This window comes from Schistocerca gregaria, chromosome 3, assembly GCF_023897955.1.
Source record: "Schistocerca gregaria isolate iqSchGreg1 chromosome 3, iqSchGreg1.2, whole genome shotgun sequence".
Lineage (NCBI taxonomy): Eukaryota > Metazoa > Arthropoda > Insecta > Orthoptera > Acrididae > Schistocerca > Schistocerca gregaria.
This window is the reverse complement of record NC_064922.1, coordinates 340,994,905-341,020,699: the sequence shown is the minus strand read 5'-3', so window position 1 is coordinate 341,020,699 and position 25,795 is coordinate 340,994,905. Positions and strand designations below refer to the sequence as shown.

General features: G+C 39.2%; 1 protein-coding gene across 4 annotated transcripts in view; it reads right to left on the bottom strand.

The window, feature by feature from the left end:
* LOC126354098 (phosphatidylinositol 4,5-bisphosphate 3-kinase catalytic subunit delta isoform) overlaps positions 1-25,795 on the bottom strand; it is a 203,085-nt gene that overhangs the window by 40,502 nt on the left and 136,788 nt on the right. For all 4 annotated transcript variants that reach the window (XM_050003486.1, XM_050003487.1, XM_050003488.1 and 1 more), the window contains 2 exons: positions 21,318-21,417; positions 10,046-10,215 (listed from right to left, as the gene is read on the bottom strand). In XM_050003486.1, coding sequence (XP_049859443.1) covers positions 10,046-10,215; positions 21,318-21,417 — 270 coding nt within the window. The remainder of the gene's footprint in view (positions 1-10,045; positions 10,216-21,317; positions 21,418-25,795) is intronic.

Here is a 25,795-nt window from a genome sequence, read left to right as displayed (position 1 = left end):
TGACACATCCCTAATTAAAATCATTATGGATAAACTGTTTTTACCATAATTCCAGTTATTCTAAGTAAATATTAGTGCTATTGCTATTATTGCAAACAGTACCTGAATTTTGAGTGCGTGGTTGGTGATTTCAGGTAATTCTTGCAACTCCGTTAGTTATTTACTTAACTGGAATTGGCAACACTGGTCTGACGGACTGACAGTCATTCAAGTCTATGAGGTTGAGTGAGAAGCAAATTAAGCTTGTCTTTGTCTTATTTTAAGTTCTACAGATATCATCTGTAGAGTAATGGCTGGAGCAATTTCAAAAATGAGTCCATTATTAACATCACAGTTTCAAAGCCTGAACCACTTTCTGTTGAGTTTGTAATGACTAAAAGCAACGGCCGCAATGCTTAGTACTTTGTCCAGCTTATTGCAACTGTTTTGGAGAATCATGGGTCAGAGAAGTTTCTATTGGTGACAGATAACAATGCTGCAAACATGAAAGCTACATTGAATCTGTTAAAGGATAAATTCCTTCAAATCATGTATCGGGTGCCTAGCTCACCTATTAAACTTGTTGTGCTCAGATATTTTAGGCTGTAAATCAATCAAAACTTTTCATGGCAAATGCAGTAAAAGCTGTAAAAACAGTGAAACACAGCCACATTTAACAAGCAGTGTCCAATGAAATATCAGCTGAAAAAAATTTCAAAGGTAGGATTTCAGTGAAGTTTCCAGGAAAGACAAGATGGAGGAGCCACTTTTTTGTCTTGAAAGTTTGCAGTCAAACAAAATTGTCTTACAAACCTTAGCTGTAAACAAAAAGGCACAGTCATATCTGTAGCCTGAAATACAGAAGAGTGTGCTGGATAATGATGTTTTCTGGGCAAAAGCTGAGAAAATCATAGAACTCACAAACACAATCAATCATTTGATCACAGCTTTAGAGTTAAATGAGCCTCAAGTTCACAAGATATTAACAAAGTTCACTAAGTTGGACGAAGTTCTCATCGAGAAACTACCATCCTCTCCACTGCTATCTGCAGAAGAAAAGTCAATCTTATCTAAATGTCAAGCTAAGAAGGAATTCAGTGAGTCTTCTGTCCACCTTGCAGCTAACCATCTTGATTCAGAAGTACAACGTAGTTACCTGAAGCCTATCGAGATTCTTGATGAAATAAACTTTGCTTTGGCACTGAAACGAACAATGGACTAAATGTTCTTCAGGTTTGAGAGAACCTGGCTGATTATAGGGACAAACAAGGAATTTGTTCCAGACAATTTGTGTGGGAAGGAGTGGGCCCACACCCCCAGGATGACAAAAATCATTGTGTAGATCCTTTACTGTGGTGCCAAGGTTTAAGAGAAACTTGTGAACTGGCAAAAGATGCCAAAAAATTCTGGGCGCACCAGTTACATCTGCTGCTATGAAGCATTCCTTCAGCACAGTGAAAAAGAAAGAGACTCACATCAGACAGAGATGTAAAACTAACCTCTCTTTCCAACAACTGGAAGTTGATGAATGGAACATGACCTACGTCTGTTGATCCCAAGGAAAAACCCATACTGAACAGACCACGAAATGACAAAATGGAAAGGAACCCAGCAGTCAGCGAGGAATCAGATTCAGAAGAATCTGAGGCAGAGTTGGAACACGACTCTTCTTCATCTTATGAAGATCAAGAAACTGAATGAGTACAATTTTTTATCTGTTTTGCAGTAGTATAATGTAAGTGAAAATGCTAGCTACAGGCTATCTGCTTAATATAAACTATACTTTATTTCAAAAATTAGTTTTAAACTAGAAAGTTTTTAAGTATGTATTGCCCCAAGAATTGAACTAACTAAAAATGTAAATAATTATGTTTACATTAAAAACAAAGATTCCAAGACTTACCAAGCGGGAAAGCGCCGGCAGACAGGCACATGAACAAAACACACAAACACACACACAGAATTACGAGCTTTCGCAACTGGCAGTTGCTTCGTCAGGAAAGAGGGAAGGAGAGGGAAAAATGAAAGGATGTGGGTTTTAAGGGAGAGGGTAAGGAGTCATTCCAATCCCGGGAGCGGAAAGACTTCCCTTGGGGAAAAAAAGGACAGGTGTACACTTGCACACACACACACACACACATCCACCCGCACATACACAGACACAAGCAGAATGATTTATTTACCCTAATAGCCCTCCCCTAACTCTTCAGCACCTTTTTCAACCACTAAAGAATCTGTTTTGCAAAACACGTTTTCCAATACAAAACACCAGCCTAATTTTTTTTTACTAGCACCTCTTATCAATTAACCTTTAAAATGTGTAAATGTGCCAACATTTATGAATTTTGGGTATTTGCCCCATCTTATAAACGCCAGGCACTTTACATAACTAGTCATTTTGGAATACTTTAACTACTACTGGTATAATTTACAGACAGCAGTAGTGGTTTCAATTTTTGTAGTAAGCTTTCCACACAGTTAGAATGTAGGTTTGGACCTCATAATGATAGCTGCATGTAAACTGGAGAGTTAATAGTAATAATAATTGAGTTTATCTGAGAAGAAGCTGCAAATGGATTTGTTATTGTCTTCAAGTGTGTCTGCAGGTACTCTACGTGGCAAGAAAGAGCTTGAGTCAAGAATATAAGTACAGCAAAGTGAACTTAATCAAGAGCTGACATGAAGACTTGTTTCTTCTGAAGACCTCAAATTCCATAAGAATACAGGTCACTGGAAATTGAGACTATGTTAAGCAGTGACAAAAGTATCTGTCATGTCATTACTGAAGGATACCTCACTACTCACCGTGGATAATTTGAAGAAACTATAAAAGCCCACAACATGGACCAAATTGTCATAACAGTAGAACTGTCCCAAGTAACATTATACATGTCCAAAACGTAAGTTTTAGACAAGCCTTATCACAAGTTTAATTAGACTTTAGCTAATCAATATTCTAGTGTGATTAACCCAGCAACATGCAAGTGTGCAACAATAACTCAATGGTAATAGCAATAGTTTTACAATGCTGGAGTACAGCATTGAATGGTAGTGAAACATGGACTGTGGGAAAACCGTAACAGAAGAGAATCAAAGCATTTGAGATGTGGTGCTATAGATGAATGTTGAAAATTAGGTGGACTGATAAGGTAAGGAATAAGGAGATTCTACGCAGAATCGGAGAGGAAAGGAGTATGTGGAAAACACTGATAAGGAGAAGGGACAGGATGATAGGACATCTGCTAAGACATGAGGGAATGACTTCCATGGCACTAGAGGGAGCTGTAGAGGGCAAAAACTGTAGAGGAAGACAGAGATTGGAATACGTCAAGCAAATAATTGAGGACGTAGGTTGCAAGTGCTACTGTGAGATGAAAAGGTTAGCACAGGAAAGGAATTCGTGGCGGGCTGCATCAAACCAGTCAGTAGACTGATGACAAAAAAAAGCAAATTTGTTTATACTGGACTCTTTCAGCTTATACACATTGTCCACATCCTCACAGAGAAGCAAGAGTACAGTATTACAAAGTAATATCCAGGGTATTGACAACACAGAGAACAAATCTCAGTAAAGTCCAAACCTACACAAAGCTAAGAAAACCAAATAGTAACAAATGAGAACTTGGATGTACAGTATCACTATTCCTACCATAAAATGACGTGGCACAACAATGAAACAATGTAATTTTCTGTGTGTGTGTGTGTGGGGGGGGGGGGGGGGGGCATGCTGTGGTACTTTACTTGAGGAAACGAAATGTGTCAGTAACAAAGCTGCACCCTAGCAGTCCAAATCTAACTGATTTGAGTCAGTGGTAGTTCAGTTGTTAACTCCATTTTCCAACATCCCAGAATATTCTACAATAGTTGTCTACATCTTCATCTATACTCTGTAAACAACTATGAAGTACATGGCAAAGAGTATGTCACATTCTACCAGTTATTAAAGTTTTGTCCCGTTCCATTCACATTGGAGTGCGGGAAGAACGATTGTTTAAATGCCTCTATGCATGCTATTATTAAATTCATCTTTTCTTCGCAATCCCTATGTGAGCAATACATAGAGGTTATAGTATATTTGTAGAGTTATTAATTAAAGCTGGTTCTTGAAACTTTGCAAGTAGGTTTTCTCAGGATAGAAACAAAGATTCCAAGACTTACCAAGCGGGAAAGTGCCGGCAGACAGGCACAATGAACAAAACACACACACAGAATTACTAGCTTTCGCAACCGATGGTTGCTTCTTCAGAAAGGAGAGGGAAAGACGAAAGGATGTGGGTTTTAAGGGAGAGGGTAAGGAGTCATTCCAATCCCGGGAGCGGAAAGACTTCCCTTAGGGGGAAAAAAAGGACAGGTGTACACTAAAGCGCGCGCGCACACGCGCACACACACACACACACACACACACACACACACACACACACACACACTCCTTACCCTCTCCCTTAAAACCCACATCCTTTCGTCTTTCCCTCTCCTTCCTGAAGAAGCAACCATCGGTTGCGAAATCTAGTAATTCTGTGTGTGTGTTTTGTTCATTGTGCCTGTCTGCCGGCACTTTCCCACTTGGTAAGTCTTGGAATCTTTGTTTTTAATATATTTTTCCCATGTGGAAGTTTCTTTCTATTTTATTTTCTACGGTTAGTTTACACCTATCTTCAAGAATCTCTGTGAGAGTCTCCCAAGGGTCAAACAAACCTGTGGCCATGTTGCCATTGTCTGTATACATTCAATATTCCTTATTAGTACAATTTGGTATGGGTCCCACACACTTGGGCAATATTCTATAATAGGTCACACAAGTGATTTACAAGTAATCCCCTTTGTAGGTGACTGCATTTCCCCCAGTATTGCACCAATAAACTTGCTTTACCAATGACTGACAAAGGAACAGTCCAATCCAACAAGTCAAAACCTCCTCCGAATTTATTTTATGTATAAAGAATCACTGAAAGAAACACTGTATCAAAATTTTAGCTGCTAAGACACACTCCAAGTACTTTTTTTAAAAAAAAAGAAGTTGAAAATTGCCAAATTTGTAGTTCGCCCAGAGACTGGAGAAAAGTACACACCTACTTTAGCTGTAGAAGACAGTGCACACACCACATGGCTGCTGCATAGCCTTGGTTGACAGTGCATCAATAAACAGATAACACATCACTACATGATCATAATTTGTAAGCAAATTTCAGTTACTGTTGATAGTTTCTCTGATACAATTGTTCACAGTTAATATTTGCCTGAATTTCCAACTCATTTTATATCAATAATAATTAGCAGCTGCCTTTGTGTTATCACTAACTGTTAACAATGGAGATAAACCTCAATCAATTTTCTTTATGTTTTCTACGTATATGCTTACTAAAAGTATCTGTCTTCGTGTAGGTTCCATTGCTTTACAGTAATGTGGAATCCAATTAATGTTTTCAACCTGCTCAAATGAAATATGAAGAAAAGAATGTAGTAAACTACTGAAATCACCTAATTCTCCTGAAGACCTACATATGTATTATTTAGTACTTAATTTCTGGGACATTAATTTGAATGATGTCGATATTTTGTTAAAAATTGTGGAAAGAATAGAAGAAATGGGAAATAACTGACAGTGCCATGAATTGTGGTTTGAACAATGAGTGCTAATAAAAATCCTGAACAAAACTACAGTACTTCCCTAGCCCAGAGAAAACATTACAGTAATAGTTTTCAGTGGAGAAAAAAAAAGGCTGTATAATTTTTGGCTAAACAAATATGGGAGAAAATGCTTATAGTCAAGCAGTGTGCACAGCATATTTTATTTTGTAAAATCAATGTGAATTGGGTAAATGGAAGAAAGATTTACATTAACTACGTGTCAAAACGAAAATCACAAAAGTGTGAAAGAAAAACTGTAACAGATTTAGAACTGCTCATGCAAGTCAATGCATTGAGATGTACAAGATTGGGCCTTCTGAATTGCAAGTGAGATGAGTATTACTGATTTCCAGGCTTCTTTGATCTTGTTAAACAGATTCGTAAAATAATGCAGAAAAGGAAGTTGTAAAATTACGAAATTTACTTCAAACAAACATGTAGAGATGTCATAATAGACATATGGAGGAAACTGTAGCTGACGTAAGATGAAACCTCCTGAAATACTGTGTATATAGCCACTCACTCAGGTTCTATGCAAGAACTGTGTGCAAACCACACTTTATCATTTTGAGTGAAAAAAAAAGACAGAATTCCTTTGCAGTCGATGAATGCTATGACACAATCATATACGACAAAGCCAGTTGTAAGTATCAGTTTCTGAATCTCTTATCTTTCTTCGGGAACCTCAGGGCAAACCAGGAGCAAAAATTTAAAAGAATGACTGTTTAGTTGCAAAAATATTGTAATCGATGTAGTAGAATCTGCAACAATGGGAGGGAATAAGTTTCAGTATTATCCTTAACAACAGCAGAAAATAATTAATTGCCTTTGTTGGAATCTTGGTCTGGATGTAACAAAACCTCTGTTTTTACGAGGGCAATGAGAAGACTGTTCATATAATCCAGATTCCACCCGAACTAATACTGTGATTCATCTTCTCAATAAAAAAGTTTTTCTACAGTGTACAGCATTTTTCAAAAAAATGTCAGCCAATATAATTTCATGTGTACCAGCATATCTGTACTGTTAAACTTCAGACATTTATGCATTAAATGAAACAAATAATTACAGTGATATGTCTGAATGCATTAACTTTTCTTTTAGTTGTGCCTGGTGCAAGGAAAATGTTTGCTTTTCTCATACAATAGACACTTCACATTTTTGTGACAACTTCAGGAAGTAAACAAGGAACTGTTTCATTGTTAGTAAAATACACATTATTTCAAAAGTATCATAAGAACAGTGCTACAGGAATTGTTATAAAATATTTTATGGCTAAAAATTACAATTCCAGTTGATGGAAGCCATCTGTAATGTAACATCAAAAATTGGCTTGATTTTCTTTGCTTGTCTAACAGTTACATCTGCAACAGTTTAGCTGTCAATATGAACTGTGAGTTATTTAAAAAAATTAATAATTTTAGGCGTTTTAGGTGTCATTTAAATGCTTAAAATTCATGTGTGAGCACTCTGGACTTCCAATACAAGGCGCTACATTCTCTTGCCACAGCTGCATATTTTATTTGCCGATTTGCAAGCTCGGCTGAAAGAGCTGTACAAACCACTGTTATAAGTAGTTCTTTGTGCAGCAAATACAAGTAACTTTACAATTTTTAAGAAAGACTTTCAATGTGCCTTATCAGCTAAAGTTTTGGCAGTGCATTTCTTTCAGTATACTCTTCCTGTGTGAAAAATTTCAGAGTAGGTTTCGACATGTCGCAATGGACCATCCCCTTATGAGTCAATCAACATCTACAGCCTAAGTGTTCATTCCATTTCACATCCCTACAAGGTGTTACACCCAGGTATTCATATTAGTTGGCTGATCTCAACTTTGATTCACTGATATTGTAGTCGTAAGATACTAAGTTTTTTTATTTTATGAAGTGCACACTTTTACATTTCTTTTACATTACATTTTTACATCTGAAGCAAGTTGCTAATCTTTGCACCACTTTGAAATCTTATCAAGATCTGACTGAATATTTATCCTGCATCTTTTGGACAGTACTTCATTACAGATGATTGCATCATCTGCAGAAAGCCTGCTTTTACTATTAATATTGTCTGTACCCTCATTAACATAAAATATGAATAGTAAAGGTCCCAACATACTTTCCTGGAGCACACTCCAGGTTACTTATACATCTGACAATGACTCTCCATCCAAGATAACAAGCTGTGTCCTCCTTACCAAGAGATCCTCAATCCTGTCATAAATTTCACTTGATATCCCATATGATTGTACTTTTGACAATAAGTGTAGATGTGGTCATGAGTCATATGTTTTTCAGAAATCAAAAAATACTGCATCTACCTGACTGCCTTGATGCAAAGTTTTTATTATGTTATGTAAGAAAAGAGTAAGCTGGGTTTCACATGCTCACTGTTTTCAGAATCCATGCCGGTTGGCGTTGAAGTCATTCTGTTCAAGACACCTCATTATGTTGCAGCTCAAAACATGTTCTAACATTCTACAACATATCAGTGTCAAGGATATTGGGCGCATGTTTTGTGGATCACTTCTACTACCCTTCTTTAAACGGGTGTGACCTGTGCTTTCTACCAACTACTGGGTATGGTGTTTTCTTTGCGGTGTCTATGACAGATTATAATTAAAAGGGGGGCTAACTCAGTCACAAATCAAATATAGAATCTGGCAGAGATTCCATTGAGCCCTGGAGCTTTGTTCAATTTTAACAATTTCAGCTTTCTCTACACCAGTGACACTAACACTTATTCTACTCATCTTTTGAGTGGTACGAGGATTACATTGGGTCAATTATTAAGTTAAGTATTTCATCTTTTTTTTTTTTTTTGCTTTCCTCAATTTCAGTTCCTGTCTCGTTCATGAGAGACTGGACACTTAACTTTGGTGCCACTAATAGCCTTTATATACAACCAGAATTTCTTTGGATTTTGTGAAAGATCAATTGACAATATTCTGCTACAATAGTCACTGTAGACTTCAAGCACTGCTCTCTTGACAGCCAAACACATTTCATTCAGCATCTCTCTATCGATAGTCTTCTGCTTTGTTTCACATCTACTATGCAGTAATGTCTATTTCTTTAGAAGTTTCTTTACAGAGACTGTACACCATGAAGGGTACCTCCCATTAGGAACTGTTCTACTGGTTACATATGCATTGCATTGTCAACTACTCTTCTAAACTTGTATGTGTGTATTTGAGGATGAGGTTTCTGTTGACCTTCTTGACGGCTGAATTTTCAAGGAAATTAACATGCAAACAAACCACACTGCTGAATATAAAACAATGGAGGAAAATCCAGGATGGAATGAAACAATACTATGAAAACGAAAGTTGCTACTCACTATATAGCGAGGATGCTGAGTCACAGATAGGCACAATAAAAAGTTATTTGTGATAGTCTTTTTGTTGTGCCTACCTATGACTCAACATTTCTGCTATATGGTGTGTAACAACTTTCTTTTTCATAACATTGTTATACTGCTGAATATGCTGTATATACATATATTTGGGTGAATTTTCTGTTTCTCCTAGTCATCAATGTCTTCTTGTGTATATTATTTGTTGGCTTCAATTGTTAAACATAGTTTTTACAGTTGCAAATTCTGTTCTTTCTTTAGAAATTTATTGTAAACTTTTGACAATGACAGTGACCTTGCACCAGAATAATGCACAAAACTTCTTTAATAAAGGTTTGAAATTAAAAAAATACTCACTCTACAATTTTGTAAATATTATTGGCCAATCAAATACATTTACTTGAAAAGTTGCAATTTTGCACCTTGTATCCAAATGCCAAATTAAAAAATAGTACAATTTAAATACTTTAGGAATAAAGGAAACAACTCACTGCATGCAGTGAAAAAACACACACACACACACACACACACACACACACACAGCTGCAATGTGCCAGATGAATAAAAATAGCACATGATTACATACTGCCGTGGCTTTTTATACTGAATTTCCTCTTCCTCCAGCAGATTCTGAATGAGGGGCAACCCTATTAACTGCTAGTAAAGCAAATTAAAATTTTTACCCTTACATTAAAAAAAAAAAATGTGAAGGAGACACAGACAAAATAAATATTGGATATAGAGGCAAGAAAGAAAACTACACATATTTCTCAGAAGACACAAGCAGTTTCTTGCGACATTCAAGAAAACCACAACTTGTAAAAATTCAAAGAAATGGTACAATATTGACACAGAAATTTCTATGGAGACTTTCTGCTGCCCACCTTTCATTTTAATTCAGCATGTGGTATTCAAGACATTTGTCAGAACCCATCTGTGGTTCCTTACAGATCATTTACAATTGCCTAGCACCATTTATAGAAATTTTGAAATCAGAGGGCTTAAACAGGAAGAGAAATTGAACAGACTGAGTAAAAGCTTGTCGGAGTGAAACTAAACATTTTACATTAAAATAAAACAAACTCACTTGACATGTTTACACCGGTAACTTGGGTCAAGAGGAGACAAAACACGTGAAACTGCATCACCAATGTGTGGCTGTTCCAAATTTTCTTGAAGACAAGCTCGTGCCTTATCTTTGTCACGCCGCTGTCGCACAAGTTCACTGACTTCCCTCATTCGCTCCAGAAACTCTACCTGCAACCAAAACAAAAATTTCACTTATAGTACAGGAAATTCCATTTTATTACAATTAAAATTTAGTTCTCTTCCTCCTTCTGGTCATTGTGTGTTTAAATCTTCAGAATAATACACTCCCATTAGCAGTCTTCAATTAACACGCATTTTCAATATCTTAAACAATGACAAAGTTACTCACAATAGCTGGAAGCTAGAATCTTCCTAATCTTGATTAAAGCTTTTTGCTGACAGCATTTTCATCATCTGATCATTTTCAAATTCTGAAAAATGTTTTCAAGTTCTGCAGTGTCCATCAAGTCAACATCACAAGAAATCTCTGTAGTATTCTAGCATTAATTCCAATAAAATCTTTTCAATTAGACTACAGATCTACCTCTGTCCCTAGAAATTACTTTCTGTCCCAAATATGAAAACATTTCTTGAAGGGAAGTGTTATGAGACTTCACTAACAATATAAAAACGTTGGCAAGCATTAAGACAAATATGTGAAACTCTTTATGGTATGAAAATTTACACACTTGCTGCAGTTCCAACAGCTCCATTACATTGCCCCATAAAGGAAACTGCTGATGAATTACAGTCGCCAAATGATACTGTCTGCAACAGTTTGTCTGCAATGAGGGTAAGCAAACTGGGGTCCATTTTAATATTGTGATTAGCCACTCTTTTCTCTCCTCTGTGGTCTATGTTCTTGGGAAGAGACCTAAGAAAGAAAGGTGAGGATAGGTTTGAGGTATGTAATTCCTGAAGGTAGCCAGGAGGTGGGAGGGTGGGAATGAGAGACAGCCATGGTTGAATAGAGGGATGAAGTGGGAGTTCATTCAGGTTTGGTTAGAGAGGCTGGTGGCAAAAAAAGTGTTTCCACTGTGGGGACTGGAATGAAGAAACTAGGTCTCGGACATGTTGTACATGACTGAGACTGAGTGCGGGACTTAAGGTCAGAACTCTGGAAAGTATTAAATTTCTATGGATTGAGGTTCTTAGTGGACAGGTTGCAAACAGTGTTCAGAGTTTTTCTGTGTTTTATGGCAGGATGGAAGAAAGTTTTGGATGATGTGGCAGATGGAAGAGATCGGCAGGGCGGAGCTGTGATGTCATGAGGGGCTACAAACTTGGGGGAGTTTGAGGGTATAATAGGTCAGGTCTTTTTATGTGGTTGTATTCTGTGATGTGAGTAGGAAGATGGTAGATCAGACAGCTTTTTGAGATGGTGTCTAAAATATTGTTCCAACTGTTGGATATCAAGCATTTCAACTTTGGTACAGGACAATGGGATTTCATGAAAGGATTACAATAAACAATCAGGAATGCCAATGCCATATAATTTTTTTTTAATCAAATGATTTCTCACTGATTTAAGTAAAGAGTCTCAATGAAAAAAATTTATGTGCTCAAAGCTTACCAGTGATGGCTTGTGCAAAATTATGCCAATGTGCTGACCAATAATCTTTTTGACTTAGAGGGGTTGTAATCATAACTCAATTGCATATATTAATTTTATGCATATGAACTGAACTTCTTAAATATATTTACCTTTCACAGTTAACAGTTTAACATTCTGAGGAATTAAAAAAAAAAAAAGAAAATGAAAGAAAGAACGACAGACAGAAAAAAAACCAAGAAGGTGATACCAGTGGGAGTTGAACCCTGGTCCATGAATTGCCACTCCATGCCTTAGACAACTCAACCACTATGTCGTTATAACAATAGCTCCTCAAAAGTCCCTCCTAATCTCCATGCATAATACGCTACACGTTGCTGCTGTGAGCAACGTCACACCCACAGTGCTGGAAGGGATGACGTCACATCACAGCATAAGCAGTTGAAAACAGACAGCTGCACCTCTTCTCTGCGTTAATCATAGTGCAGCTGAATACCATTTCAGCACTTGACACTTGTTTCTAATTATCACAGACAGAGTGCTACAAAACATGTTTTTGTCCATTTTATTTGCATACCAGCACACATTTGAAGAGAAACAGTGTAATTTTAGTGCAATTTGCGGCTTGCATTCAAAGAGAAATGGTGTAATTTTAGTGTAATTTCTGGCTCCTATTCAAAGTGAAATGGCATCAGTTTTAGTGTGATCTTGACGCGTGCTGTAGAACATTAGTGCAGGATAACCAGCCACCGCTGAAACTTTGAAATCCATCACCAACTGACGAAAGTGTATGGTGAGTCGCGCATGGATGTAAAAAATGTTCATGAGTGGTGTAGCTGGTTGGACCTAAATTCACGACAAACAAAGGAGCAGGAGACCATCAATTCCTGAGGAGACAGTGTTGAAGGTTGAGCAAAGCATGCGTGAAGATCAGTGGATCACCCTGGATGATCTCTGCATGTTGGTTCCTGAGGTTTCCCGAAGCACCACTCACAGAATTTTAACGGAAACATTGAACTACTGGCTGAGGACCACATGCGGCAACGAGTTGAATCTTCCCACGCACTTCTTCACCACCTTGCAGCCGAACAAGACAATTTTCTGGACTCAATTGTCACGGGTAACAAAAGCTGGGTATACCACTTTACACTTGAGACCAAGCAACAATCACACCAGTGACGGCATCCTTCTTCGCCAAAGCTGTGAAAATTCAAACAAACACAGTCTGCTTGTAAAGTCATGACATCCGTTTTTTGAGAAAAGGGTATTGTTGATCGACTTTATGCCCACTGGGACCACAATTAACGCTGACAATTACTGTGAAACTCTGAAAAAACTCAAACGGGCAATTCAGAACCGGAGAAGAGGAATGTTGAGCAAGGGTGTACACATTCTCCATGACAACGCTCACCCACACATCGCTCGGCAAACCGTTTCTCTCCTGCAACAGTTTCAGTGGAATACAATCACCCACCCACCCTATAGTCCTGACTAGCACCCAGTGACTATCACCTATTCCCTAAGTTAAAAGAACATTTGGCTGGAAAGCGATTCAGCCCTGACGATGAGGAGAAAGAAGAGGTTCATAACTTTCTGAACAGCATGACGGTGAGCTGGTATGACATGGGGATACAAAAACTGCCACAGTGTTTACAAAAATGCATCCACAGAAATGGTGATTATGTCAAAAAATAGCTAAATGTTCAAGCTGTAAACTGATGTAAACCATTGTAGAAATAAACAGGTCTATGTACTTATAAAAAAAGTAGGAGACCTTACTTTTGGGGTTACCCTTGTATGCTACCAGCAGGCACTTGCTTTTGAATACAATGCTTTTGTTGTCTGAACTATTTATGGGTGCCTCATGGCAACTACCACATTTGACAGCAGGAAAAAAAGATATGGGCATACTAAATAATTGAGCTGGACCACAAGATATACCTGCATATTTCAGTCTCTAATAGGAGCACTGCCCATGAAAAGGCGAGAGTCTGGTTCAAGTCGCAGGCTGGCACACAACATAGCTTATCTCCAAGCACTGCTACTGAGGCACTGGGCACATACACTATTAGTGCTTCCAACCCAGAAGCTAAAACAGCAAAACTATGTTTAATTTCTCCAAAGCAAATTAAAAAAAAATCCAGAAATGTAGATCATGAACAGAGAAGTAATCAATCTCCAAAAATCATTTCTTGCTAAATACGATGCCTATGCCTTTTGAAACACAGTGCTTCACTATTATGCTAGAGCATTAGCCTACACTGTATGTAACAGGGAAGCAGGTGCAGCTATAATAATACACAGCACAGATACTTTCTTGAGAAGCCTGTCTCTAATATTACAGTACATTTCAGAGACAGGACTGGAACACATTGTGGGGAACCGAAGTAAGGGAGGCATTTACTGGAATGGTATGAGGACAGACTAAAATACTATGTGGGTTGGATCACAAGCTGAAAACCACTTTGAGGAGTTGATGACAGGCTCAATAGAGAGTGTTTGGGGAGGGATAGGGTAGGAAATCATCCATGCTCTTTTGAATAAAACTAGCCTGGCATTTTCCTAAAGAGATTTAGGCAAATTATACAGCACTCAAATTTGGACGGGCAAACAGGGATTTGAGCCAACATCCTCTCGAAATCACATTTATAATCTCACCACTGCACCAGCCTGCTCAGAGAATAGGGGCAAGGCATAATGATCATGGAATATTTAGCACAGGAGATCTGTTTGTTAACTAGATGGAAGAGGCAAATTAGGAGGAGGACTATTTATCGCTGCAGATTCTGCACTCGTGTATTGCTACAGAGTATGAAACAGGTGTTTCATATGTAAGGGTTGGCAGCCGTAAATGTTGGTAAGCTGAGAATAGGTGGATTGAAATTAGACAGAACTTTTTATTAAGCCATCAGAAGGATGCATGTCAACACCCAGGAAAGTAGCTGCAATTGTCAACAACAACACAAACGTGAAACTACACAAATTCATACTTGTTACAGTCGCCTACACCAAAAAGTCAAAAGTTACATCTGACTTACAAGCTGCCAAAATTATAACTACATAGGCTTGCATTAGACCATGGATATCACAAACAAATAAGTAAACATAGTGTGACAGACTGGAGTGTGTACACTGAGTTTTTGGAGGAATCCATAAAGATTTTGCTATTGGATGTAAACTGACTGAAAAATTTAAGATTTTTTACTGTTCCAAAGGAATTCTTCTGAATGATACAGAAACATCTTAGCATAGACTACACTATTTATTTGTTTATAGATCTTGACTTGACTTGAATCATGTGAGAGGAGTTTGTTTATATGGCATGATGTGGTAGATTTGGAGTCCCCATGGAATTGGCCTCCCCCCATGAACCATGGACCTTGCCGTTGGTGGGGAGGCTTGCGTGCCTCAGCGATACAGATAGCCGTACCGCAGGTGCAACCACAACGGAGGGGTATCTGTTGAGAGGCCAGACAAACGTGTGGTTCCTGAAGAGGGGCAGCAGCCTTTTCAGTAGTTGCAGGGGCAACAGTCTGGATGATTGACTGATCTGGCCTTGTAACCATTACCAAAACGGCCTTGCTGTGCTGGTACTGCGAACGGCTGAAAGCAAGGGGAAACTACGGCCGTAATTTTTCCCGAGGGCATGCAGCTTTACTGTATGATTAAATTACGATGGCGTCCTCTTGGGTAAAATACTCCAGAGGTAAAATAGTCCCCCATTCATATCTCCGGGCGGGAACTACTCAAGAGGATGTCGTTATCAGGAGAAAGAAAACTGGTGTTCTACGGATCAGAGCGTGGAATGTCAGATCCCTTAATCGGGCAGGTAGGTTAGAAAATTTAAAAAGGGAAACGGATAGGTCAAAGTTAGATATAGTTGGAATTAGTGAAGTTCAGTGGCAGGAGGAACAAGACTTTTGGTCAGGTGAATACAGGGTTATAAACACAAAATCAAATACGGGTAATGCAGGAGTAGGTTTAATAATGAATAGGAAAATAGGAATGCGGGTAAGCTACTACAAACAGCATAGCGAACGCATTATTGTGGCCAAGATAGATATGAAGCCCACACCTACTACAGTAGTACAAGTTTATATGCCAACTAGCTCTGCAGATGACGAAGAAATTGAAGAAATGTATGATCAAATAAAAGAAATTATTCAGATAGTGAAGGGAGTTGAAAATTTAATAGTCATGGGTGACTGGAATTCGGCAGTAGGGAAAGGGAGAGAAGGAAACGTAGTAGGTGAATATGGACTGGGGCAAAGAAATGAAAGAGGAAGCCGCCTGGTAGAATTTTGCTCAGAGCACAACTTAATCATAGGTAACACTTGGTTCAAGAATCATAAAAGGAGGTTGTATACATGGAAGAACCCTGGAGATACTAAAAGGTATCAGATAGATTATATAATGGTAAGACAGAGATTTAGGAACCAGGTTTTAAATTGTAAGAGATTTCCAGGGGCAGATGTGGACTCTGACCACAATCTATTGGTTATGACCTGTAGATTAAAACTGAAGAAACTGCAAAAAGGTGGGAATTTAAGGAGATGGGACCTGGATAAACTGAAAGGACCAGAGGATGTACAGAGTTTCAAGGAGAGTATAAGGGAACAATTGACAGGAATGGGGGAATGAAATACAGTAGAAGAAGAATGGATAGCTTTGAGGGATGAAGTAGTGAAGGCAGCCGAGGATCAAGTAGGTAAAAAGATGAGGGCTAGTAGAAATCCTTGGGTGACAGAAGAAATATTGAATTTAATTGATGAAAGGAGAAAATATAAAAATGCAGTAAATGAAGCAGGAAAAAGGAATACAGACATCTCAAAAATGAGATCGACAGGAAGTGCAAAATGGCTAAGCAGGGATGGCTAGAGGACAAATGTAAGGATGTAGAGGCTTATCTCACTAGGGGTAAGATAGATACTGCCTACAGGAAAATTAAAGAGACCTTTGGAGGTAAGAGAACCACTTGTATGAACATCAAGAGCTCAGATGGAAACCCAGTTCTAAGCAACGAAGAGAAAGCAGAAAGGTGGAAGGAGTATATAGAGGGTCTATACAAGGGTGATATACTTGAGGACAATATTATGGAATTGGAAGAGGATGTAGATGAAGATGAAATGGGAGATACGATACTGCGTGAAGAGTTTGACAGAGCACTGAAAGACCTGAGTCGAAACAAGGCCCCCGGAGTAGACAACATTCCATTGGAACTACTGACGGCCTCGGGAGAGCCAGTCCTTACAAAACTCTACCATCTGGTGAGCAAGATGTATGAGACAGAATGGATAGCTTTGAGGGATGAAGTAGTGAAGGCAGCCGAGGATCAAGTAGGTAAAAAGATGAGGGCTAGTAGAAATCCTTGGGTGACAGAAGAAATATTGAATTTAATTGATGAAAGGAGAAAATATAAAAATGCAGTAAATGAAGCAGGAAAAAGGAATACAGACATCTCAAAAATGAGATCGACAGGAAGTGCAAAATGGCTAAGCAGGGATGGCTAGAGGACAAATGTAAGGATGTAGAGGCTTATCTCACTAGGGGTAAGATAGATACTGCCTACAGGAAAATTAAAGAGACCTTTGGAGGTAAGAGAACCACTTGTATGAACATCAAGAGCTCAGATGGAAACCCAGTTCTAAGCAAAGAAGAGAAAGCAGAAAGGTGGAAGGAGTATATAGAGGGTCTATACAAGGGTGATATACTTGAGGACAATATTATGGAATTGGAAGAGGATGTAGATGAAGATGAAATGGGAGATACGATACTGCGTGAAGAGTTTGACAGAGCACTGAAAGACCTGAGTCGAAACAAGGCCCCCGGAGTAGACAACATTCCATTGGAACTACTGACGGCCTCGGGAGAGCCAGTCCTTACAAAACTCTACCATCTGGTGAGCAAGATGTATGAGACAGGCAAAATACCCTCAGACTTCAAGAAGAATATAATAATTCCAATCCCAAAGAAAGCAGTTGTTGACTGATGTGAAAATTACCGAACTATCAGTTTAATAAGTTACAGCTGCAAAATACTAACACGAATTCTTTACGGACAAATGGAAAAACTAGCAGAAGCTGACCTCGGGGAAGATCAGTTTGGCTTCCGTAGAAATGTTGGTACACGTGAGGCGATACTGACCCTACGACTTATCTTAGAAGAAAGATTAAGGCAAACCTACGTTTCTAGCATTTGTAGACTTAGAGAAAGCTTTTGACAATGTTGACTGGAATACTCTCTTTCAGATTCTGAAGGTGGCAGGGGTAAAATACAGGGAGCGAAAGGCTATTTACAATTTTTACAGAAACCAGATGGCAGTTATAAGAGTCGAGGGGCATGAAAGGGAAGCAGTGGTTGGGAAGGGAGTGAGACAGGGTTGTAGTCTCTCCCCGACGTTATTCAATCTGTATATTGAGCAAGCAGTAAAGGAAACAAAAGAAAAATTTGGAGTAGGTATTGAAACCCATGGAGAAGAAATAAAAACTTTGAGGTTCGCCGATGACATCGTAATTCTGTCAGAGACAGCAAAGGACTTGGAAGAGCAGTTGAACGGAATGGATAGTGTCTTGAAAGGAGGATAAAAAATGAACATCAACAAAAGCAAAACGAGGATAATGGAATGTAGTCGAATTAAGTCGGTTGATGCTGAGGGAATTAGATTAGGAAATGAGACACTTAAAGTAGTAAAGGAGTTTTGCTATTTGGGGAGCAAAATAACTGATGATGGTCGAAGTAGAGAGGATATAAAATGTAGACTGGCAATGGCAAGGAAAGCATTTCTGAAAAAGAGAAATTTGTTAACATCGAGTATAGATTTAAGTGTCAGGAAGTCATTTCTGAAAGTATTTGTATGGAGTGTAGCCATGTATGGAAGTGAAACATGGATGATGAATAGTTTGGACCATAAGAGAATAGAAGCTTTCGAAATGTGGTGCCACAGAAGAATGATGAAAATTAAATGGGTAGATCACACAACTAATGAGGAAATATTGAATAGAATTGGGGAGAAGAGAAGTTTGTGGCACAACTTGACCAGAAGAAGGGATTGGTTGGTAGGACATGTTCTGAGGCATCAAGGGTTCACCAATTTAGTATTGGAGGGAACCGTGGAGGGAAAAAATTGTAGAGGGAGACCAAGAGATGAATACAGCAAGCAGATTCAGAAGGACGTAGGTTGCAGTAGGTACTGGGAGATGAAGAAGCTTACACAGGATAGAGTAGCATGGAGAGCTGCATCAAACCAGTCTCAGGACTGAAAACCACAACAACAACAACAACAACAACAACATGGAATTGGGAGGAGAAGTGTTTAAAGACAGTAACAAAACAGGCAAAGACGAGTTTAATGCCACATAAAGGTCAGACATGGATGATCATGGAAGATGTTGGTTCATAAGGAGCTGGAACCCACACAGACAAAGAGCATGCCTTGTGGTAATGGGACAACAACTGTGGAAACATGAAAGAAATGGTTGGTTACCTTAATATGGAAGGCTACACCTCGGCATTAAGTTGGAGGTGTGAAATTCTTCCACTGATAGCTATGTCATACGGAACCACCGGTTCTCACTATCTAGCCACCTGCAGCCAAGCAATTTGCACTGAAATGTCTCAAGGAATCACTTGGCACATTTTGGGTGCAAGATGATTTTATCTCATTGTCTTCTTTCTGTGTAAAGATGTGGTCAATCTAAAATGGACAAGGAAAAATCTGGACACTATACACACTACTAGCCTTTACATGCCACGTCTTTCCAATGTGTGGCAATTAAGAAACCTGAAGTTCTCTCTGTATGTAATTTACCTGAAATCCAGACAGGCACATTGAAAGAAGACTTCTAGATATTATAAGCTATTGGAACTAAGCCCTCCATCACACATACAAATAACAAACACACACACACACATTTAAACTTTAAACATGCGTGTGGCTCAAATGTAACTGCATCTGATGTGAGCAGCTATTATTTTTGATGGCTTGGGTAGTGGGAGATATAGAAGAGGCGGGGGGGGGGGGGGGGGGGGGGGGTGCGAAGGGAGGAACAACAACAGAGTAGGGTGTGGGAAGATCTACTGCTGGCTGTGGGAGCAGGCAGGGATGTGGGAACAGCATAGTGAGCTAGTAGAAACAGCATCAGGAGTCTCTTCTGAGAGGTGGGAAGAGGGCAAAGAGAAGAGGAGAGGGGAGTAGAGAAGCTGAAAGGACTATTCAAGTGCATGGGTGGGATAGAAGGTTTGTGTAGGGCTGAAGTGGGAGCAGGGAAGAGGACAGGCAGGTTGAGGACAGGGAATAGTGAAAGCTGAGGCCAGCGGGGTTACAGAAATGAAAGATATTCTGCAAGGAGAGTTCCATCTATACAACTCAGCACTACTGAAGTTGGTAGGAAGAATCCAGATGACGGAGGCTGTGGAGCATGCGTAGGTGGCGGAATACTACTGTATCCCATGCCACAAGAGAATGACCACTGACAGACTATCTGTCTGTATGACTAGCCACTGCCAAACTGTGCCCAAGAGACAGCTGGATCACCAAATTGCACAGCATACCCCCATAACATAATTTGCTTGACTTCATGGCATGTGCCATATGGTTTCTTCCCATTAACATCAGCTTTTCTGAACTGTGCAAGTGAGAATCATCCCTGCAACATATCCTTCATTCTTGTAATCCCCCTGACCTCAACCTTTGCTAGTTTCTGTCCTTCACCTACCTATCCTCTTCCCCACTCCTAGTCCAGCCCTACACATGGCATCTATTCTCCAGTCAGCACACCTGCTTAGTCCATTCCACTCCTCTAATTTTGTTTTCCCACCCCACCACTTCCCTCCCCACTTTCAAGAAGTACAATCTCCCAACATTGCACCTAGCAGCCCACTGCCCTGTCCACATGTCATCGATGCACTATCCAAAAGGCAACTCTAGTACCTAGCCCCACCCTAGCCTGCTACACCTCCACACCCCATGCTGCTTCTGTACCCTTGACTACCCACTGCAGTAAAAGAGATCGCTGTTCACATCCGATGCAATCACAGTTGGTCTGTGCCTGGAGATGACAGTGGATCTCTCTCTCTCTCTCTCTCTCTCTCTCTCTCTCTCTCTCTCTCTCTCTCTCTCTCTGTGTGTGTGTGTGTGTGTGTGTGTGTGTGTGTGTGTGTGTGTGTGTGGTTTTTTTCTGCATCTCACAAACAACTTAGTTCAATAGCTAATAATATCTAGCAGTCTCTTTTTCATTTTTTTTTTTCAATGTGCCAGTATGCCAATCAATGCCTCCTCTATGTGGTGAATAGAAAACTATCCTTTTCATATTGGTGCTATTCCATTCCAGATTTTCCAGTGTTTCATTTTAGCAGAAATTCAAATAGTTGCAAATGTTTCATGTAATGTACGAGGTTTATTCTCTTTTATTAACCAACGACTGGAAATACCACTTGCTTTGAAATCTAACTGTAGTTCTTTTTGGACATTGCCAATTACTATTAATCACAGTACTCAAGCATTACAGATAAGAAATGAGGCTTTAACAAAAATGTTAATTACACAAACTGCCAGCCAACACATTTGCATTCTTACAGACAAGTACACATCTTCCACTGGAATATAACCCCAGTTAATAATGATAATGGGGAAAAACTTCTACAGCATTTCAGATTTACTGTTATCTTATAAATCAAAATTCTCATGCTCAGCATTAAAGTATGAGAAGTCACACAATACCTGTCGTGCCAGGACCCTCATGTGTTCTTTGCTTCCCCGACAGTATGCTTCCAGTATCAGCCCAAATCTCACTGAAACTGAGGGCACCTGCATCTCAGACCTGTGTCAGAAGGTTCTGAATTACATTTTTGTAGCAGCACTGCAAAACCGATTATATTTTAATTTACGAATACTACATACTGAGTTTTTACATAGTCATCTTTCCCATGACATTAGGAATAATAATTAGAAAATAAAATGGTGTAAAACATGTACAAACAAAAGCAAAGACTTTATGGTGCATCAACACAGCATCCTAAGAGAATTTATAAAATCCTTTCAGGTTTTCATATGCTGCATGCGAGTTCCAATTTAACAGAACGCTGATAGTAGCTTACAGCTGAGACACAGCATGAAGCGTTGGCATAACACATTCTTGTATCAATTTAGTTTCAAAATAAGATTCCCCTCCACAGTCATCAACTGTCCTTCTGGAATCAAGTGCTTCCAGTGAAAAATATCATAGTACTTTTTTAATAATCTATCATGATAGTGTGTACAAATATATTTCAAAATGCAAGAAATCCTCCAGAGGAGGAGGAGGAGGAGGAGGAGGAGGAGGAGGAGGGGGGGGGGGGAGAATGAGAATGGTAAAGTAAAGAAGAGGAGAAGGGTGGATCATAGCAAAAGAAGCTGGTGAGAGATTGACATGATGATGGGAAGGAAGGAATGAGAGTGAAACAGGGAGAAAACACAGGTGGAAGCAGTGAAGGTAGAGAATGGAAGGGGAGAGATAGATGATAGGCATAGAGGGAGGAGTGACAGTACAATGGCAGAGTGGGGGGAGAGGAGAGGGGATAAAGACAGAGAGAGAGAGAGAGAGAGAGAGAGAGAGAGAGAGAGAGAGAGAGAGAGAGAGACAGAGTTAAAGTAGGAGAAAAATAATTTTTGTGTTTGGCCAAATCTACATATATACTGTGCAAGTCACTGTACACATGTACCAATATAAGAAATGTTTTGTCCTATTTCATTCAAATATTGAACAAGTAATAAAAAGAACTGCCTACATGCATCTGTAAATGCCATACTCACTCTTATTTTCTACATCTACATTTATACTCCGCAAGCCACCCAACGGTGTGTGGCGGAGGGCACTTTACGTGCCACTGTCATTACCTCCCTTTCCTGTTGCACTCGTGTATGGTTCGCGGGAAGAACAACTGCCGGAAAGCCTCCGTGCATGCTCGAACCTCTCTAATTTTACATTTGTGATCTCCTCAGGAGGTATAAGTAAGGGGAAGCAATATATTCGATTATCATGATCCTTATGCAATAATATAATGATGGCAGCAGAATTGTTGGGCAGTATTCTTCTAACAGCAGTTCTCTGAATTTGTTCAACAAGATTTAATCAGAACATCAGTAGTTTTCTTCGAAGATTCCCATTTGAAGTTGTCAGAGGATGTTTGTTACACTTTCAAATGGGCTAAATCAACCTGCTACAATCCTAGCAGCATTGTGCACCTGCTGCCAGTGGCTCTCAGCTGTCAACCGCCTCCCCCAACCTTCCCCCTTGTTCCCCACCTCCTTTCTCCCCTCGTCCACTACATGCAACATGACCTCTCACCCCAGACAACCTGCAGAGCTACAGTGCTGGCATTATGTAACTCATCCAGCACAATGTAGTCATAATGTGTGTGTGTGTGTGTGTGTGTGTGTGTGTGTGTGTGTGTGTGCGCGTGTGCACATATGTATGTTGCATGTGTGTACTACAACTCAGAAACAGATTTGTCTGAAAGACAGCACAGTTTTCAGTCTAGTTTGTATGACTCTTGACGATCCTATTCCCGTAATATCGCGTGAGTTGTTAGGCTTTCTTCTGAAATTGTGCGCAAGATTTATGTGAATAAAGCAGGCTATGTTCCAAGCAGTGATTTTTCTTGATTTTGTTCTGACTTTTTCAGAGAAGCTTCTTGTCCCCCAGCAACATCATAATGTATGAATACACTCAAGGATTCAGCAAAAGATGAATGTTAACATATTTGTCTGTAATTCTATGCATCCAAATTATTATTATTATTATTTGCAAATAGGAGTGACTTGGGCTCATTTCCAATTGCATAGAACTTTCGACTGTTCAAGAGATTTCCAATATGTATGAAGTAGGAAAGAGGCTAATTTTTCAGCATATTCAGTGTAAAATGTATACAGAATTCTGTCACAGCCTGGTGTCTTGTCAGCTCTGAGCAGTCACAATTGTTTTTCATTCCTGTGGGTTCTTATATTGGTCTCTCTCTCATATGTGAGCTTGTGTGGTGACCCAACATTGACATGATCGTACTCTCAAGCATGAAATGATTTTTAAATGCAGCATTTAACGTTCCAGCTTCCTGTTTACTTTTTTCACCTTCAAAACCAGAGTAATTCACAGCAGACTGATGGAGGGTTTGGATCCATACATTGCCTTTCCTAGAATTTTCTGATAGACTTTCCATCAGTGTCACTGCAGTCATTGCAGGCTTCATACATGACTGAACTGCCATTAAGTTTTCTCTACCAGTTTCTCAGCACACATTTGTAGAAAGAATGTAATAATCTCTTTTTCTGCAATATTCTTCAATTGGTACCATTAAACACAGGTGCATCTTCACCGTCTTATTTCATAAGCATTTGGCTAGACTCAAATTCATTGTGTATTTGTACTTTAACCACAATTGCCCTGTTTATCAGATCTGAACTGAATATTCTCTGCTCATCTTTCAAATACCTTTTAGCAAATGTCTATCAATTCAATTATATACAATATATTAAAAACAAAGATTCCAAGACTTACCAAGCGGGAAAGCGCCGGCAGACAGGCACATGAACAAAACACACAAACACACACACAGAATTACAAGCTTTCGCAACTGGCAGTTGCTTCGTCAGGAAAGAGGGAAGGAGAGGGAAAAATGAAAGGATGTGGGTTTTAAGGGAGAGGGTAAGGAGTCATTCCAATCCCGGGAGCGGAAAGACTTCCCTTAGGGGAAAAAAAGGACAGGTGTACACTCGCACACACACACACATATCCATCCGCACATACACAGTCTGTGTATGTGCGGATGGATATGTGTGTGTGTGTGCGCGAGTGTACACCTGTCCTTTTTTTCCCCTAAGGGAAGTCTTTCCGCTCCCGGGATTGGAATGACTCCTTACCCTCTCCCTTAAAACCCACATCCTTTCATTTTTCCCTCTCCTTCCCTCTTTCCTGACGAAGCAACTGCCAGTTGCGAAAGCTTGTAATTCTGTGTGTGTGTTTGTGTGTTTTGTTCATGTGCCTGTCTGCCGGCGCTTTCCCGCTTGTTAAGTCTTGGAATCTTTGTTTTTAATATATTTTTCCCATGTGGAAGTTTCTTTCTGTTTTATTTACAATTATATACAATTGCATTCATAACTCACTCAATGAATGACATATGGACGGTAGTATCAGATTCCGAACTAAGGAGCATGTAGTTACTACTTATGGTATTATAATATTTGTTTCATAGCAAAATACGAAGTGCACTGGTGGTGGTAAGGCCTTTAAATCAGTATGAGAGTACAAAATTTGTTCACAGTTGAATGTCAGAGACTGATGAATGTGCAATATATCGCAGTTCACATAGGTGGAATGTGGTTTTCTTGTTTAAGGAACATCCCTATTACATGGTAGAATTGGAAAGCAACCCTTCCCATGTAATAACACGGGCCAGGATGACATCACAGTATCTTTGGGAATCACATTTATCTGAAGGGTACATGAACAGAAATTCTTATTTGGACATGTTGCAAATGTGGTTAAACCTCGGCTCAAAGACAATAATGCTAATGACTAAGGTTCTAGATGTTCACTATCTGAAATGAGATGGTGAAATTGCAGTAATATACAAAAAGCTTTATCACAAAAATCAGAGTAGCTTTATAGATCAAGTTTTCTTCAACACAAGCTGCAAACAAATGAGCGAATATGTATCATCAGCCATTTGAGATATATTGTTGGATGAAGGTCTCCTCCAGACTTCTCCATGGATTATGATCTCCAGCTACATACGCCTTCATGTTGTTCCTGCATGTTTTCTAACGGCATCTAACTATCTGTCATTAGGTTTTCATCTCAATACCTACTGGAATCCAGCAATGAACTACCTTAGTACATCTGCCATCTATCCACCCAACTTCGTGTCCTGACTACCTCCATCTCATTTTCACTACAGTAATAATTATGTAATTCATGCCAGTTTGCACATGATCCATTTGTTTGTTTTGTAGTCTATCCTAACAATTCTCAACATGCTATCTTCATTGTTCACTAATGAATCTCCATTTTTGGAACTCTCACTTTAATGGCATAAATCAAAACTGGTAACACACTCATCACAATTCTTTTCTTTTCAGACACAATATTACCTCCACAAACTCAAACAATTAGTAATCTTAACGCGCACACAACATACGAAAAGCAATGCAGCAAACTTGCACAA